This window comes from Phaethon aethereus (genome assembly GCF_964289735.1).
Source record: "Phaethon aethereus genome assembly, chromosome: 2".
NCBI lineage: Eukaryota > Metazoa > Chordata > Aves > Phaethontiformes > Phaethontidae > Phaethon > Phaethon aethereus.
Genome location: NC_138582.1, coordinates 105,952,869 through 105,967,160, shown reverse-complemented (window position 1 = coordinate 105,967,160; position 14,292 = coordinate 105,952,869). Strand labels below are relative to the sequence as shown.

At 37.4% G+C, this 14,292-nt stretch overlaps 1 protein-coding gene across 6 annotated transcripts in view; it reads left to right on the top strand.

Annotated features, from left to right (window-relative positions):
* Nucleotides 1–5,452: 5,452 nt before the first annotated feature.
* Nucleotides 5,453–14,292, top strand: part of TGFBR1 (transforming growth factor beta receptor 1) — a gene marked incomplete at both ends in the record, with an annotated part of 28,527 nt that continues 19,687 nt past the window's right edge. For 2 of the 6 annotated variants that reach the window (XM_082014687.1, XM_082014685.1), the window contains 3 exons: nucleotides 5,540–5,696; nucleotides 6,083–6,325; nucleotides 12,573–12,803. In XM_082014687.1, the coding sequence (XP_081870813.1) occupies nucleotides 5,555–5,696; nucleotides 6,083–6,325; nucleotides 12,573–12,803 (616 nt within the window). Of the gene's footprint in view, nucleotides 5,697–6,082; nucleotides 6,326–12,572; nucleotides 12,804–14,292 lie in introns of all 6 variants that reach the window. The other 4 variants (XM_082014688.1, XM_082014686.1, XM_082014689.1 and 1 more) reach the window with 4 other exon arrangements.

Below are 14,292 nucleotides of genomic sequence, written 5' to 3'. Positions count from 1 at the left end.
TTAGTCACAAAATCAAGATCTAAAAGCTTTGTGTGAAAACAAGGCAATAGACTTCCATACAGAAGATTAAGGGTGGAAGTGGTGGTGTGCTACCTTTTGTTTAAAAAAAGAGAAAGTCTCCCTGTCCAAGGGGGTAACGGGGGGATTCAGGGTTCTCGATCCATAACTCATAGACAAGTCCTGATACTGGTAAAGGGGTTAACTTGTGCGTCAACTTAGATGACAATGTTCAAAGAAGTGCAAGGTATGATTTGGCCACTGCTACTTGGTATTCTTATCATGGGTTGACAAAGTTAGGCATTTTCTGATGGCTTCTGATGCTGCTGTTCTGCCATATACTGGTGTTACTGCATGAATGAATAGTCTTGTGTTATGGTTTATATGCAAATCAGGCATGTAATCAATCACACCAGGTAGCTGAACAGTAGAACAGGCCTAATTTGTAAGACAGTCTGAAATTTAGCTTTTTTTAACGCTGTGAGCCATAGTCTTTGGTCTCCCCAAAATTCTGGGAGAGGAACTCTTGCATTCACACAATGGCTTCTAATCACAAATGAAGACGGAAATCTGATTTATCTGCTGAAATTAATTTAAAAGCACAAATGAATGAGATCTTTATTCTTTTGGTTTCCATAATGTTAGTGAAATTATAACTTGGGCTTTTAATTTTAACTTTCTTTTGTTTTTCTAAAGCATACCCTTCTATGAAAGATACCAGAAAAAATTTCTAATGTTATCTTGATGTAAGATGTGAACATATCTGTGAGTAGCTTTATGGGTGAGATGTAATAAAACCTGATAGTGCCATTTGGCACCTTCATTATGGAGAATATTGCTTTTTTGAAGCTGGGATTTTTTCACAAGGCTTTATCATTACTTGCAAGTAATAAAGTAGTTTGACTGTTTTCTTGAGTGCGTTGCTTTGGTTGCCAAAAAAAAGCTGTTTTCAGTGGAAGTTTTGCATAACAAAGATGGATGAAATGTATGTGAAAGTTGTCCTGAAAACTTGGTGTCCAGTGCTGTCACTTTACAACAGTTAAATTTAATTAGTCCCTTTGTGAGAAGAATGAGTTAGTGAAGGTCATGAAGTATCATGGTTAAAAAAATGTACCCGTGTCCCAGATACAACAATGTTTAGGTCTTACAGTATCTTGAGCTAGAAGAGCTCAGAGGTGAGTCAGATGTATTGAGGGGATTGTCTGAACAAGAGAATAGGAAGCTGACAGCACCATCCTATATTATGCTTTTTTGCTTCTGGCAATTTCGTTGGACAGGGAGGAAACTACTGGTAAACACTGCAGCCCTCTTGCTCATCTCCTGAAAATATATTGCTGTCTCTAGCACTTCATAGCCTCCCTCCTTTATCCCTTAAAACTACATATTGTGGAACCAGGAGTCCTGATTGTTCTCCTGGTGAAGTTCTAATTTCTGTTGAAATTCTTGTTTCAAAGTGTCATTTGTATTTTCCATTGGAGAAGAGTTACAATGTCACAGGAGAAGGATCTGGAGTTTCTTCAGCATAATGCTGCTTGTTGGGGGCATGAGACTATCTTTTAAAAAAAGTAAAAAAACCCTATTAAATACTTGTATTAATAATATAAAATTGTTAATTATTCATAATGAGATATGGGTTTGGGTTTTTTTTTTTAAGAGCACCTCACAAGTTTTAACTGCTGTAATACCCTTTATTAGCATCCTTTGAAAGACAAGTGTTTCAACATGTGATTTCCAACCAAAAATTCTTTGGCTGAAGGTGGTGTTCTATGCTAACCTGTCTGGTTGAAGGAGTTCTGCAGGATGTTACCAAATACTATATAGTGATTCACAGGGTTTTATGCAATTCTAAAAATAAAGGCTTTGTGCAATTTTCTTAATCCAGACAAAGACAATAGGTAAAAAAAGACCATTTTGATAAGTACCTAACAATACAGACTTCTGAAAGTTAAATGTCTAGGGTGTACTTAATTCTCTGTTCACGTTTTTTATATAGTATTAGTATCTGAGCTCTTGGGAACCAGCTTATTTTAAATCTTGTCAAGCTGTGTAGCTTTAATGTCTGGCTTATGTTGCCAGCCTGCTTTACCCTCACCGTGGGCTTTCCAGGCTGCAGCCAACACCTGTGGAAGAGAGACTTTTTAAAGGGAATAGAAAGCTGTCAAACTGAGACTCTGAGCCTGAGAAATTACCCAAGTAATTGTATTCAACACAGAGGTTAATCTATTATTAAATCAGACTGAGGTATGAGAAGTATGCTGTTGATAACTTCTATATGTCATAGTAGTGTCATAATGCACACACATGCATTTTTATGACTGCATTGCTTCACTGTTTTCTGTTATGGTAGTCAGTCACAAAGCAGGAATGATTATGTAGAATGGTCATGGTGCGGTGAGGAAATGCAATAGAGAAGACACTAAATTGCTATGATGACCCAGTTTCTGTTCTTGGCTTTGTCACTGGTTGTCTATATAACTTTCAGTGCATTTGTTTAGCTGTCTGTACTTTCACTTCCCAAGCCTCATATCACTTAAACAGATGTGACCTTTCATTAGTTAGTAGTGGAGCTTCACATTAGTGGTTCCATCCAAACACTTGTAATACTTAAAAAAAAAAAAAAAAGAGTTCTGTGACATGGAAAGCATGGACTAAGACTTGAATTGAAAACTTTTTTCCCTCCTCATTGAGTTTAGAAGTTTTGAAGGACCTTATTGTGGTAGTAGATTTAGAGGGTGTTTTCCAAATGTATTGAAATGCGTTGTACCTGAAAGATATTACTGGCTCTGGAAGGCTAGCTTACATCAGGGCTGCCATTCTGTCATCGCATACTGTTATCAACCCATTCTAGAAATGCATGTATTCGTTTAAGTGAACTTGGAGACCTGACTGGTTTCTGAGTTTTTGAAATTACTGTAATATTTCTCTGAGAGAACATGGACTATTTGGAGACAAAGAAAAAAAATTGTACCTCTAAGAGGACAACTATGATTTTTTCTCTTTGAGACCAGTTATAAGTGAAAACACTTCCTTATAGGAATGAAGCAATTTAACTACAGTTGGTCACTGACATCTCCTCATCCCACTGATGTTAAATCTTGTCTACAAGGTTTTCATATAGTCATAGATACCTGGAGAGTGAGACATGGGCAAAGATATTCCAATTCTGTTTCCTCTCCTCCTGGTATGGATTGTTGCTGAAGATGATGAATTAGTTTTCCCGTTAGTAAAATATGGAAGTTCTACTGTTACCCCCTTGAGTTGGAAGGCATGAAGAATTGTAAGTGGTGAGAGTAGGAAGGGAGCCAAAGCATTTTTAATGCGTTTGGGTTTGTTGGGTTTTTTTTTAAGAGTACGTCCACTAGAGAGCAGCAAAAACCTATATTCCTAGAAGCTTTGGCTATTCGGCTGATCAGGCATCGTTTTCTGCTTTTGAGGGAGGGGGAGCGTAGCCTCAGAAGGAAGTAGTGATCTGTTTATGCTGAGGAATCCATTCAGGTGTGTGTGACAGTGTACTGTGTCTTGGCAGGAGACTAGAACATAGTGTCATTAAACTGGAACAAAAGTATAAGTTGTATGAAATTGCACACATTGGGAATTCTGTAGCAAGAGAGAGGTGGGAACAAAATGAATGAGGAAGGTAAGATACCACATGCTTTATTAGTCATAGTGGTGTCTCTACAACTTCACAAGATCAGGAAGATAAGTGTAACAAGGTCAACCCAAATGTCACTTTTCACTTGGCCTCTGTACAGAGGTACAATGTAAATATATCTTACAGAATATCTGCCTCTTACTGTAGGCATTCAGATGCATGCACAGTTACAATGAGCCAAGAATATTATTTAAAAAAAATCATGGATGAAGCAAGCGAGATAAAGGCCTGCTTGTTAAGAAAGATGAAAGAAATATCAATGTGTGACTATTTGAGGCAACGTTTAATGGGCTAAAAATAATTTGTTCAAGTGTAAATTACCAAAGGCACACCAACAGGAAAATAACTGTTAATGTTCTCATAGTTAAATTCTGAATAATAAGACTTTCCTTCTCTGATGGGGGGAGGGAAATTGCATCTAAGAAATTTGTTATATCTTTTCTGTAACAGTAGAGGATGATTGGCAATAATTTGTTTTGATTCAGAATCTTGGGGGAAGGAGGCCTTTTCAGAGAAGGGGGTACAACTTAGAATAAAGACTTTGAGATGGAATGTATATTTGAGATCAGATCACCATTTAGCTAAATCCATGACATCCAAGGATAGAGAGGGGTGTAAAATCTCAGGCAATTCAGGTGGTTATCTTAAGCTCTTGAATTTAAGTGAAATACCACATTTTGGATTTTGGGCTGTCTTTGGCCACCTATTAATCCTCACACCTTTGGTGTAAGACTTTTGTATGTACCCTTGAAAGAGGCTTGTTTATGGCTCAGTGCATTTTTGTGTTTTGGGCATGAATGTTTAAGATTTCTCACTTGTCTAAATTGCTGTACTTTAATTTTTCTGCATGCATGTACACAAGTTCTATGCTAGTTTTTGCTCTCCACAGATGAATAAATGGAGTCAGAGTGTATTGATATTTTTATTGTTGCTGCTGCACTGGTTTTTGGCTGCCTTTAGTCCTGTAAATGCAGGAAGGAATGGAGAAATTTGATGTAGTAGTCTTCCTTCTCTAAGAACTTCTGCAGTTTTAAAGAATGAAAAATTATCATCTTGGACATGATTAGTTTGTCATTCCTGCTTTCCTCCCTGTGCCCACTCCTTTACTAGTGTAATTGATAACTTTAGTAAACTAGGAACTTGAGTAATGTAAGGCAATGTTTTCCTGCGGCTTCATAAATAATGAGTCTAAATGATATTTTGCTTGTGTGAAGGTATGTTCTCAGGTCCTTCAGAGTTTGTTAGTGAGGATTAAGCCTTTATATGCCCATTCCTTGGCACAAAATTGAAGCCATCAAATAAAGTATTAAACTTGGATAGCCAGCAGCGTCCTATTTGTCACTTATTAAAGCTAAGCCGTGGTTAGCTTACTTACTAATAACCCATGGTTATTGTGAAAAAATAGCATTATTTGTATTGGGTTTTAAAATAGCAGAATTGGCATGCTGTAGAACATACAGTGTTATTAAAAAGTCTAGATCTTTAGTATGAGGAATTGTAATGGAACTGCTTTACCTGGAGAAACATCTAGGCTTGCAGCCTTTCTCTTTTAATACATAATTGTTATAAGGAGAGATGACTTCAGCTTTAAATTTGACTTTCCTTTGTCTGCTCATCACCAAATTTTTTTTTGTCCCACGCAAAAGCCTTGTAGTGTTCATTAGTGTTACAGTTCTGTGCTTATGTAATCAAAAAGATTATAGGCCTCATAGTGTTTTGATCTTTTGTCATTCAAAGTGTTTCTCAACTCAGAAAATGTACCAATGCTAACATTAATGTTTTTTTCTCAATACAGCATTACAGTGTTACTGCCATCTATGTACAAAAGACAACTTTACATGTGTGACAGATGGGCTGTGTTTTACCTCAGTAACACGAACTGCAGACAAAGTCATACACAATAGTATGTGCATAGCAGAAATTGATCTGATTCCCCGAGACAGACCGTTTGTTTGTGCCCCCTCCTCCAGAGATGGAGTCATTACTTTGCCTCATTGTTGTGACAGAGACCACTGCAATAAAATAGAACTTCCAGTTCCAACGCCAGGTAAGGGGTTTTGGTATATTTGATTTTATTTTTTTAAAAGAAAATTCTGTAAGGGTGGAAATTTCAGTTTTGAAGTTGTAGGTGAATTTGAAGGCCTAAAGTACATCTTAGATTATGCAAAGAAAATGTCAAGATATTTGGAGCAAGTAATTTAATCTTCTGGATAGGGTGTTAGGGCCAGTTTTGGAGACTTACATGCAAGTTAAATGGAAACTGTGAGTAAGCACATAGTTCCTTTTGTACTTTGTAATTTTGATTCTTGAAAAAGTTCCTGTACAAAAGTTTTAATAATACATCGAAATAATTTGAAGATAACTGTGAAATACTAGAAATTAAGTTGCATAATGGTGAAACTGTTTCTCTTTTTCTTTTATTTTTACTATCAGGCCCTACTCCAGGGAAACCAGCTTCTAATCTAGGACCTGTGGAACTAGCTGCTGTCATTGCTGGACCTGTCTGCTTTGTCTGCATTTCACTAATGTTGATTCTATATCTCTGTCATAATCGTACTGTAATTCATCATCGTGTGCCAAGTGAAGAAGATCCCTCACTGGATCGTCCCTTTATATCGGAAGGAACTACTTTAAAGGATTTAATTTATGATATGACAACTTCAGGCTCTGGGTCAGGTAATCACACTTCTAGTAGTAATTACTCTGTTAAGAGGCATAATTTTTTTCATATTGTCAAATTTACTTAAACCAATAAATAACTGGAGAAATTAGTAGAAAAGCTATGTCCATGTAAATTCAATATATGAAAATAAGTGAAATAAACATAGACTTGCTGCTACTGTTCCTCATCCTTCTGAGAATACGGTCTGATATGCAGGGATTATCATAATCAGCTATTAAATACTTTGTTTCCTCTGGTAAATCTTGGGTCACTTACGTCTTTGATCTGCACAGCATATCTGAATTACCATCTTCTGTGGTTTTGAGATAATTTGTGAAGTCTTTCTTTAGCTTCAGACTGAAAATGAATTTATATCTGTAGCTATTGGTATATGAAGACTATTCTGAATTCTAAGTAGGATTTAATATTTTAGCCAGTTCACTCCTTACAGAAGATATTTTTTCAGTTGCAAATAGCCATTTCTATGTGTATAGGATGGATGCAGTATGCAGACCACATCTGAAGAATTTATATCCCTTGATTTCATGAATTTTTGTTTTAATTCTGACTTTAACAGGTGTTGCTCTGGGAATATGAGGCAGTAGTCTGTTCACTGCATATAGTCTCTGCTATCACAATCCTGACATAGTTGCTTATAGGATTGTGGTGGTCTGTGTCACGGAAGTACAGTTTAACAGGCGTTGATAGGGGATGATGTGTCAGATAAATCATTATATACGTTAATCTCTTACCCATGTTAAGGAGCGAGAGATTCAATTGTGTACTGCAACCTGTTATCAGCCTTCTACATAAAAAGTTTAGCTAATTTAATACTGAAAATTATTCCTACTACTTGCAAATACATGTGCTGAGACATCGATGCCCTTCAAGAGTACTTTCTGCAAAGAAATACTGGTGTTTGATTCTCAACTGCTGAATTCTTTAATTTCCCAGAATTGGAAAAAAATTATAACAACATTATGGATTCTGAACAGCTTTACCAGTTACTGCCCTTGGGAAAGAAATACAACCCAGATCCTTGGGTTTTGTTGTTACATCTTCACTGAAGAAGATGAGGTAGCACCGAGTGTATAGGCAGTTGTTTCAGCTGAGAAAATTTTTGTGTGTCCAAATAAGATTTGATCATGATAGGATTAAGTTCCTCTCTCTAGAACTGGAGCTTTAGTAGTTTCTGGTTTACTAACAGTGATAACTAAATCAATGAAAGTGATTAATAGAACTTCCAATATATTGGGCTAGAACTTCATAAATGCAAATACTGGACTTAATCCTCCACTTACTTCTGTATATCCCTCCTAGAAAGAGCTAAGAGACTTAGTAAGAGAATAGGAAGTAGTCGAAGATTTACATTTCTTGGAATACAGGAAGCTATGATAGGTAATTGTTACACTATTAGGAGCATAAAACTCTTAATGTCTGCAGGTACAGGCTTTTCCTAAAGAAGGCCAAAAAGAAATTGTAATTTAAAAAAAAGTTAAACCTTAAAAGAGCAGGTGTGTGTTCCATATGTATAAAGAAATTTTTCACAGTGAGGGTGGTGAAACACTGTCACAGGTTGCCCAGAGGTGGTAGATGCCCCATCGCTGGAAACATTCAAGGTCAGGTTGGATGGGGCTCTGAGCACCCTGGTCTAGTTGAAGATGTCCATGTTCATGGCAGGGGGGTTGGACTAGATGGTCCCTTCCAACCCAAAGATGGTATGACCTTGTGATTCTCTAAGTAGTCATCTGCAATGTATTAGCTGCTATCACTTCAGGAAGCCCAGGAGAGAAAGGCTTTAAAGTTTCCCTGTGAAACTTTGTTTAGTCATACTTGTTTTAAAATACTGTCTGGTTGACAGTTCTCTTGTAACTTCTGTAGATAATCACAGCACTTCCAGCACTTTCTGCATGACTGCTTATCAGAAGTCAGGCCTACGATAGTGTTAGTTCAGGCTTAGTTGTCTGTTGGTCTTTATTTCTTCACTTCCCTTCTGGCCTTCTTTCCTATGGTGCTTCTGAGCCTATTTTCGTGTCTCTATGGAAGTACTCCTTCAAAAAAAGCTCTTGAAAAGCAGGGAATCCCAGTTAGAAGAATCTTATGATTCTTCCTCCAGAGCAAATTATTAGAAACTACTGACTCTTCCCTCGCCTACTTACAAATTACACTTTAAGTAAAAGCAGCATGCTGAGGAATTACTGAAGTCTTCAGAGCTGCAAGACACTCAAGCTGGTCTAGACTCCCAGAGCACCTGACCTATTATAATATTTGAGCATTGGCTACTTATGGCTGCATCAGAGGAAGAAAACCAACAAATATGGTTGGATTTTATGCTTGGAAGACAAAGTCACGTTCCCTGTAAAACAAGAAGACTGGATGGACTGGATGTTTCCTTAAGAGTGATCTTTTAACTTCAGCTGCAGTGAGTTCCATGCTCAAGTGTTTGTAAGACATGTATTAGCCTTTATCATGTTCTGTACTTACCTTTTGTTATGACAGTGGGATAGGAGGTGCTTCAAGTCTTTTCTGTACTGTTGGCCCCATATATATATGTGCAATGACTTGTATTGCTTTTTCTCAAAATTAGTCAATTAATGACTATATAAATTCACAGTGCCCTAGCACTTGAACTGATAAGTTTCTTGTGGCCTGAAATATGCCTACAGCAATTGAATCACATTGAAATGTATGTTTTAATTCAGACTCTGGTACAACACATTTAAAATTGAGAAGACTATACATTTATGAAATAAACTGGGGTGGGGAACACGGCCACTGAAGGGAGAAAAGTCAGAGCAGCTAGTTAAAATAGTGCTTAACCCTGTCAGAAACTGAACTATGTGAAAGGGATGCTGTTGGGGCAAGAGGTTGCAAGAAATGCAATGGAAATGTACAGAATAGACAAAATAATCCAGACTTAAGAGGCACAGCTAAGGAAGTGTTTGTTCTGGTGACCTAAGGTAAATGTTCTGCTTTTAAATTCATGCTGAGGGATCAGAAGAGCTTGTAGTCAAATAAAAAACTGGTAGAATCCTTCTTATTATGGTATTCTATGAAGAGAAGCATGTAAAACAGAAGTGATCAAAACTCTAAAAATGAGCTTCCTACTCAGATCAAAAGGGAAGTAGGATTCATTTTCTGCAATGATGAATAGTAAGCTGTTTTTAATTATTCAGTCTTGATTTCTGTTAGTAATGCCCTCTTGTTCCATGACTAACAAGACCTGAAACAACTAGAGGCTTGATGAAAGGAATTGATTAAACATCTAAAATAGATCTTCCTGCTGAAGCTGCAGCTTCTAAGAGAAGGATTGTGAGGTGTCTTGGAGCTGAGAATGATTTTTCAGATTGTGATGCAAATCTCTAAATATCAACTATATACTGTATAGACAGATTGGGATGCCCAGCTGTTACTCTCCAACTCACAAATGACAAAGTTTCTTAGTGGTAAGGAAATGGGAAAAATTGCCTAAAACGGGGGAGAAGCTTTGGTTATTTTTGGTAGGTGACTTCAAGCAGGAACTTAAAGTGTTTAGAAATCCAAAGGGTCACAAAAAATCAGTGTAAAGTTGAATCAGTTGAAGTGAATGTAGAACTCCTCAAACTTATTTGTGGTTCATAGAAGCTTGAAGAGAATGAGATTTTTCACAGTTCATGGGGCTGGGTTATTACTCTTCAGAGAAGGGCTTCTGGGCAGAGAGGTACAAACAGGATCAAAGTTCTAGCAGCTGCTTTTGTTGGCTGCCTTTAGTGCTTTAGAACTTAATTCCTTAATTCCCAAATTAACCAAATCAGGTACAAACTTCTCATGCATTGAACAGTCATTGGTCCAAGCTAATCAGAGTACAGTTAAGTTATGAAAGAGAAAAAACTCTTTTGTTAAACTCTCAGAAGGCTTGAGGATACTTTATTGTTATGTATGAAAATGATACGGCATCAGGGTTAAATTGGATGACCATGGCTGAATGAAAGATGCTGAATGTTATGGGCTGCTGTTGAATTTAACATGAGCCTGAATTTTCTAATCCCCCTGATTAGCGAACTGCCTGTCATCTTTCTTCATGAACAGTTGGGAAAAAGCTCGACTCCAAGAGCTTGAAGGACAGTTGTGCCCAATGGATATGTCAAAGACAAATGTTGTAGCTGTCTCCAGTGAGCCACTTTGCAGGCAGTCCAGTTTGTAATAAAGCAGTTGCTTTAGTTACTCATGATACAGGGCTGTCTTTCCTCTATAGCAAAAAGAGGAGACCACTCGGTTACAACAGGAGGTCTGCAAGGAATTCTTATGGATGTAAGATAAACACGGATTCCTATCTTCTAGTTTTGTTCAGCAGCAGTAATGGGAGAAAACTCAGTTGCAAAAACCAGAAGCAAGTGGAATCTTGTAATATTTTAAAAATATATAGGAGCAAGGTGGATAGATCACAGCAGGGTTTTTATTGTACTGTGACATGTTAATGGGATGATTGGGGGCTTGTAATGTGAAATTGAAATGCTTTGTGTCTGGAAGGTTTGGAGCTTAGTATCTGTTTAGAGGTTAGCTGATAGCCTTGGACATCTTTTTAAACCAGAAGGGATGTCTGTGAATGGTACAGCAAGCTGAGAGCTGTGCATCTGAAACTGAAAATGTACAAACAGTTTTCTGAAACAGCTGTAAGAAAAAGAAAATTTTAGGCATATCATCCATTTCAAGTATACAAAATCTGCTTGTGTTTAACACCTGTCAGTGGATTTTGCAGTAGTGTATAAGTGCTAAGGAGGAAGCTTTTGCTGGCCAATAAAGTAAAATCTTACATTTTCAGGGTTGAGTTTGGTGCTGTGGTTGTTCTAGTCTGGCCTTTTCTGCATTTCAGAAGTCTGTCCCTAAAGAATGCAAGTTAGGCTTCACAGATGAGCCTTTATAGTCTGGGCATACAGCAGAATTGACCTGGGCATACAGCAAAAATTTTAACTTTCTCAGTAGGAATTATTGCAGCACCTGACAATGATTAAATCAGTGGTACGGTGTCCATTTTATCCCCTTCTTCAGGTAAGTATATTGTCAGCACAGATCATACAGAAATTTTCTGTAGGTCTGGAAGTCTTGAGGAACACCTCTGAACACTGTAGTGTTTTTAAGTTGCACTGCTCAGACTGAGACACAAGTGTATCAATGCTGCTGTCAAGATCAGATGTCCTTCTAGAGCTGTTATTAGCAAATAACATCCAGAGATGGACAGGACCTAGTTATAAATCCCAACTAATAGCTCAAATATTCTGTAGTATAAGGGAATACAATTGTTCTTCTATCAGTTATTGAAACGGTGTTTATGGAGTAACAGATAAAACACTTCACAAAGTTAATCCTGTACCAGAAGAGCTTATTGTGAGCAGACAACCTGGCTAATGCGTTCATCCTGCAGTGTAGTATCACCACAGAGTTCTGTGACAAGCCTTGCAGTTACAACAGGAAGGATTTAAAATAAACAAAAACCTCACCCTGGCTGGGGGGTGCCAGTGCTGCTGCTTTGTTGTATAAACTTACTGAAGCACATTATGACATGCTGTGAGTTGAATGCATGTAGATGTTCTGAATCTGCAAGTATAATTATAGTGAGGTGCACAAGAATGGCCTATAAAATGAGAAGGTTGCATTACAAGGATGTTTTCCAATTTTACAGTGGCTTGAGTACTAACAGGCTACTGGCATATTTGGGCATGAATGTGAACATTTGACAGTTGGCGTTGCCGATAAGCGTGGTTTGACTTAGAAATGGACTGAGTCATATTTAGTGATAAATCAAGTAAATTAATCAGTAGCAAAAGTGCTCTTGAATTGCTTTGCTAGGAGAGTTATGGGCAGATCCTTTTCTTAAAAAAGAAACAAAACCCCAGAACGAAACACGCACACACACAAAAAACCCACCCCCAAAAAAAAAACCTCAGACCTGGTCCAAATTGTTTCATGGTTTGGTTTTGGTTTTTTTCATTAAAATAAAACTTTATGGATCAACAACTGTCAATTCTAGACTGAAAGGAAGGTTGTGCCCTCTAACAACTGTAGAGGCAGTTTGTGGGATAGTATCTTTGAATACTTGTATAGCTGGCCTTTAAGGTTGAAGGCAGCCTCTTACCTACATGCTTGTTAGCAGTTCATAAGCTGTTAAAATCTTGAGAGTTTATATGCATTCTAAGAGAAATATCTTAACAGAATATGGATCTTATATTTAGTGCTTATTTTGCTAGAGTGATGTTTAAGGTTAATGTTAAATCTTCTTTTTAGGTTTACCTTTGCTTGTGCAAAGAACAATTGCAAGAACTATAGTACTTCAAGAAAGCATTGGTAAGGGTCGCTTTGGAGAAGTCTGGCGAGGGAAGTGGAGAGGAGAAGAAGTTGCTGTGAAGATCTTCTCTTCAAGAGAGGAACGCTCATGGTTTCGTGAAGCAGAAATTTATCAAACAGTTATGCTACGGCATGAAAACATTCTTGGATTTATAGCTGCAGACAACAAAGGTTAGTGATGCTATGAATTCATTTTGCTGATTGTGTACCCAGTCAGAATAGATGGTTAATGGAGGGGAAAATAAAATTGTGAGGATCCAATTAAGAGCAGCAAAAAATTTTATTACTAGAGCATTTCAGGGTTTGGCAGGCTTTTATAGGTTTAATGAAGGGAAAAAAGTACATATTCCTTTTTCTGGAAAGCATGCTTTGTTTAAATATTTTGTAAAAAATATTACATATTTAATGAGGTATAACTTCTGCAAGCAAGTTAAAGTACTGGCTAAGTTTTTTTATCGAAAAGGAGATGCCTTATCCTGTCAGCCCACACATCTGCTGAATACCTGTACTTCCCTAATAGCCTAATAAAATAAGTGTGTGGGACCAAAAGAGATCATGTCTAATATTGTTGTCCTAATATAAAGCGGGAGGTAGAAGATTCGTTTTTAAGGCTGAGACGTTATTAATTTAGAGCTCCAGTTAGAAAAGAATTTGGGAAAAGGTAATTGATGATTTGTTCCCAGTATGTAAAAAAGCTGTACCCGTTTCCTGATGTTCTCCTGATAAGCCTTTAAGTATCCACTAAGAACAGTTTAACCTTTTCTTTTCAACTTCATTTGTTGCGGTTTTAGTTGGATGAAAGTTTCTTGGGTTTTCCTGCAGTCCAATTTAAGACACAAATTTGGCAAAACCAACAAAAGGTTTTTTATTTCTTCCATTGAGGGGAGCTAAATGTTATGCTGTTTCGTTTGGTCATTTTAATCTGAAGTAACATGTTTTACCACAAATGGCCTTTGCCTTTTTTTTTTTCTCCTGAAGAAAACATTAACAGAAAATTCTGTCACTTTAGGGAGGGGTCAAGAATGCACACATCCTGGATTCTTAAAGGGCTCTCAGTTTTGTGGGAAATTTCTAAATGGTTTTAGCATAGTTGGAGTATACATGTAAATAGAATTATCTTTAATTATCAGTAGATTAATTTCAAGTATCTGTATAAATCTGTGGAATTGGAACAGAACCCAAGAGGTTGTGCAGCACGCTTCCCTTCTCCAGGAAAGGGTTAGCTATAGCTAGCTTGTTCTGAACAGATGTTTGTGCAACTTCTTAACCTCCAAGAGCTTGCAGATCTGCAGCATACCAGGCAACTTTTTCTGCAGCTTATTATGCTTACCATTAGAAACTGTCTTTCATGCCTAAAGCTGTATTGCATATTAATAGCACCGGTGAGAGCTTGAGTTTGTTCTGATGGACCTAGTGGAGTATCTGGAGCCTGGGTTTAAAATTAGTAGATCACTTGCATTAAAGATGTAAATGAAAATTCATCTCTGCAGAAGCCCTAGTTACTATGTCACATTTATTGCAATATATCCTATATGCTTTTACCTTAGCTATAACTTTTCATAGACTCTTTGGGTTGGAAGGGACCTTTAAAGGTCATCTGGTCTACCCCCCTGCAATGAGCAGGGACATCTTCCAACTAGATCAGGTTGCTCAGAGCCCC